This window comes from Hydra vulgaris, chromosome 04, assembly GCF_038396675.1.
Source record: "Hydra vulgaris chromosome 04, alternate assembly HydraT2T_AEP".
In the NCBI taxonomy this organism is placed as follows: Eukaryota; Metazoa; Cnidaria; class Hydrozoa; order Anthoathecata; family Hydridae; genus Hydra; species Hydra vulgaris.
In genome coordinates this window covers 42,150,476-42,155,158 of record NC_088923.1, presented here as the reverse complement: position 1 = coordinate 42,155,158, position 4,683 = coordinate 42,150,476, and the positions used below count along the sequence as shown (strand labels likewise).

At 30.5% G+C, this 4,683-nt stretch overlaps 1 protein-coding gene across 1 annotated transcript; it reads left to right on the top strand.

Moving 5' to 3' along the window:
• Positions 1-931: 931 nt before the first annotated feature.
• LOC136079412 (uncharacterized) lies at positions 932-1,603 on the top strand. Its single transcript, XM_065795148.1, has one exon. The coding sequence runs from the start codon at positions 932-934 to the stop codon at positions 1,601-1,603; it is 672 nt and encodes a 223-aa protein (XP_065651220.1).
• Positions 1,604-4,683: the final 3,080 nt, after the last annotated feature.

The window sequence follows — 4,683 nt, the reverse complement described above, 5'->3', positions numbered from 1 at the left end:
CCTTACAATCTTATCACAGAGCACCGCGGGAGAGCATTTAACAGGAAGTTCACGCCTTCTTCCGTACCAATGTCGCTTGTTAAGCAAGAGCTGGCGTTGAACCTAGGACCTCTGGGTTCTGAGCCAGAACTCTAACCACTGCGCCACGACTGCTCTTAATTTAATAAATAAGAATTTCACGTTAGTATAACGTTAATCTAACATTAGGATTTTACGTTGGTATAACGTTATTATCTAACGTAAGAATTTTAAGTTACAAAACCTTTCCATTTTGCCGAACCGGCAACGTTGTACTAACATAAGGTCTAACGTAAATACAATGTTGTGTGCCGGCTGGGAAAGAAATTAGTATAGAAACATTTGGGCACGGTAGCATTTCTGAAGTCTAAGAGTGAGAGTTTCTATTAAAAGTATTTATGATTATTTTATAAGTGTTGAATGTTTTGTAAAGGATATATGATCTCCTTAAAGTGGGCAGGATATTAATATAGCATGTAATAATTATAAACATCTTAAGCTTCCTAGATTACCCGATTATAATAATTCTAAAGAAAATTTATCAGTTGATATTTTATTAGGTGCAAATTTTTATTGGAAAATTCAATTACAAGGGGAGTTACCGGTCCCATAGCGATTAAATCTAAATTAATATATTTAATAAGCGGTCCCATGATAGTTAATAAGGATCAAATTGATAATTCAACTGTTTTATCTTCTCACGTTTTAAAGGTTGCTTCTGATTTCAATAGGGAACAAATTTTAATTAAAAATGACTTAAATTTATTATGGGATGATTCCAAAATTAGTAAAAGTGATAAGATTGTTTATGAAAACTTTCAGAAAAATATTAAGTTTAATGGTGCAATGTATGAAGTCGAATTGTCTTATTAAATAAAATAGATCATCCGGTGATAGGCGACAATTAAAATTTATGGAAGTCAGGTTTTTAGCATTAGAGAAAAAACTTGCAAGCGATAGAGATTTATTTGCATCATACAATATTATTATTAAGGATCAATTATCTAAAGGCATTATTGAGAAAGTCTCTAATTTTGAATCAAATATTGGTGACGTTCACTATTTACCTCACCGTCCTGTAATACGTGAAGATAATCTAACTTCAAAGGTGCGTATAGTTTTCGATGCAAGTGCTTGCACATCTGGTCCTTCGTTAAATGAGTGTCTATTTTCAGGACCATCACTTACAACTTCGTTATATAGTATACTTTTACGTTTTCGTGCAAAGCGAATCGCTTCAATTGCCGATATTGAGAAAGCATTTTTAAACATTACATTAGCTGAAAAGCATCGTGACTTTGTAAGATTTATATGGTATAAAGATTTATTTGATTTAGACAATAATAATTTAAAAAATGCTGAATTAAGTGTTTATCGATTGTATCGGGTTTTGTTTGGCGTAACCTCTTCTCCTTTCTTATTACCTGCGACCTTAATTAATCACGCCAAACATTATGCTGCAAACAATTTTGATTTTAGCAAGAAATTAATTCAATTGTTACATGGTGATGATTTAAATGCAAGTTTCGGTTGTGTATCCGAGGGACTTTTATTTTATAATAAAGCAAAATCGTGTTTAAGATAAGGAAATTTTTATCTTAGAAAATTTGAGTCAAATTCAACGGAGCTTAATAGGTTAATTAAAGAGGACAATCCAACCTCAAGTGACATAACCAAAGTTCTTGGTTTAAAATGGGATAAAATTAAAGATAACTTTATTTTTTCTTTTTAGGATTTTATATATTTAGTGGACTAAACGAAGTATTCTTAGATTCATTGCAAGTTTTTATGATCCTTTAAGATTAGTGAATCCTATTATTGTAAGACGTAAGATATTATTTCAATCGATTTGTAAGTTATAGTTAGGTTAGAATTCACTTAAAGGAGATAATATCTTGATTGAATGGGACAATATTATTAATGATTTAGGTTCAGGACCTTTTATTTGTATTTCAAGATAGTATAGTAAGTGTGTAGACAGCATCCAAAAAATTAAATTTGAGTTATATGGTTTTTGCTATGCGAGCCTAAAAGCGTATGGGTGTTGTATTTATTTAAGAAGTAGCGCTGAGGGAATTGCAAATTCTTGTCTAGTTACTTCTAAATCAAGAGTTCATTAAGGGCTATGTTATTATTAGCTAGTTTGTTTTTAGTTGTATACAATGAATTATCTTGTGTTTTAAATATTTCTTGTGTCAAGTTATTTTCTGACTCTATTATTTGTCTTAATTGGGTAAATAATGTAAATTAAAAATAAGAAGCATTTGTTCAGAAACGCTTAGAAAAAATTCTTTCCTTGTATGATATTAATTTTTGGAGTTATATTTAAAGTGAAAAAAATCCCACGGATATTTTATCTCGTCGTTGTAAATTTAGTACGTTTCAAAATAATGACCTTTGGTTTAAAGATTCAAGTTTTCTATTCAATGATTTTATTTCATGGCCTTCATTTGATTTAAGCAAGCAAGGAGATTCTCTGTTTGAAATCGCAAATTTGATTACTTCAGAGCATTCTATAATATATTTAGATTTTATGAATATTAAGAATTTTAAAATATACAATCGTCTTCTTAAGGTTACCGCTTTAGTTTTACGTTTTGTTTGTATTATTAAAAAAGAATTCAATAATGATTTTTATACAATAACTACTTTAGAACTAAATAATGCAGAATTGTTGTGGATAAAGTTTATTCAGAAAAGTATATTTAATAGCGAGTCTTACAACCAACTAAAAAGAGATTTAGGGTTTTTTACTGTTGATGAATTAATTCCTTGTAAAGGTCGTCTTAGTAGCGCACCGATTCCCTTTGATTCTAAATTACCTTTTAAATTTAATTATTTTACATTATCATTATATTACTAAACATAGTGATGTTAAAGAAACACTAAACGAATTAAGAACTAAGTTTTGGTTAACAAAAGCTCGTAGTCTAATTAAGACTAATTAGAAATTGTTACATTTGCAGAAGATTTGACAGTAAACCCTGTAAGTATCCGAATTCTCCGCTACTACCCTTATCGAGAGTTTGTGATAAATATGCATTCAAGTATGTTGGAAAAGATCTTTGCGATCAAATTATGATTTAAGATATTTATGAAACTAATATAATGTATAAAGCGTGGATATTTGTTGCTACATGTTGTAGTACACGTTTTCTTTATCTAGATTTGGTACCCGATTATACAGCGGAAGCTTGCATTTGTGGTCTTCGTCGCTTAAGTAGTTTTTGGCCCCGTTTCCTCCCCTTTGGGAACCTAAAAAATATAATTTTTTTTTATTTCAATGGAATTTGATAATTTTTAACCAAAAGGCAACTCTTTATTGTTATTACGTTTAAAGAATCACATTTTTTTTATTCAATTTACCCTAATAGGTATGCTTACCCTTAAATTCCGCGGTGCATTGTATAAGACAATTAGGACTTTTCTGAGTACCGAAATAACTAATTAAAAAAAGTCATAGTTCCTATCTAAATATTGATCAGCATTAAACTTACCTATATTAAATATATATTTTATTGTAAAAAGTTTGTTTATAAAAGTAAAATTTGGAATGTCGTCATAGTACCCGAATGAAGTTGTCGTGTTTTATGTTCGTGGTTCTCTCCCATATCTATGCTAATGTAAAAAAGCCTGTTGTTGATAATTCTTTGGCCCGGGTATTAGCAATAATGATTGTAGAAAAAAAAAATTTGAGGGAAATTTAGTCCCCTTTTATTTCTTGAGGAAGGAGGATGGAGAAGGGGTGGTTAAGTATTCAAGTGACCCCTGTTGTTGGGCTACTTGAACCCATAGTGTAAAAAGTTTCTGCAGTTTTCATTGAATATCACAAAAATAATACACTAAGAAAATCAATTTAAATGCAATTTCAAAAACTTTTAATAGCATCGTCCAACTACTTTTAATAACATCGTCCAACGTCAAATCGGCTTGTTCATTTTAACTTTCTGAACTGTCTTCATTTGGATCGGTAATTATATTTTCAGCAACTTTTCTTATTTCTTTCTGTTTAAGTAGCACTGGTAGTTCCCAAATCAATTTTCAAATAAGTTACTCTCGAACCGCCCATTTTTGGAGCGACTTTACTTTGTATAGTCGCTCCAAAAAAGTTGCCTTAATAGTATTTTATTCCTTTTTTTAAGATACATTTTTTCCCCCAAGGTCATCTGTTGCCAGGGCCATTTCCCTGTTTCATTATCTAGATTACCAAAATATTCTGTGATTGTTTTATTATATCAACCTAGATAGGATTTTACAATAAATAGAAGAGTAACTTATTTACTTTCTCACCATATAGTTCTATAAAAAATAAACAAATAAATAAACATTTTATTATTTTGGGTTTAAATATCCCCGGGTAGCTCAAGTAGCCCCGAATTACGGTGCTTATTATGAATAAAGTCCTTTGTTTAAAAACTGTGTAAATCCACTTTCAGCCGACTTTCAGTTGTAAATGGACTATCAGTGTACAAAAAAAAGCTTTATCAGCTGGTGCAAAAACGATTTAGATGAGCACTACGTATGTGATTGAGGGCATGATTTTAGGGACAAATCTGTGTTTCCTACTTTCAAAATTAATTAGTTTTTTCTTTCTCCTGAACTATTGTTTAAAATGGAATTACGCCTTTTTTGCACCAAGACCTTTATCGGCTGTATGAATTTCCA

What these genes read in the sequence shown, in the direction of transcription:
- LOC136079412 (XM_065795148.1), top strand. Translation starts at nt 932, where the DNA reads ATGGAAGTCAGGTTTTTAGCATTAGAGAAAAAACTTGCAAGCGATAGA.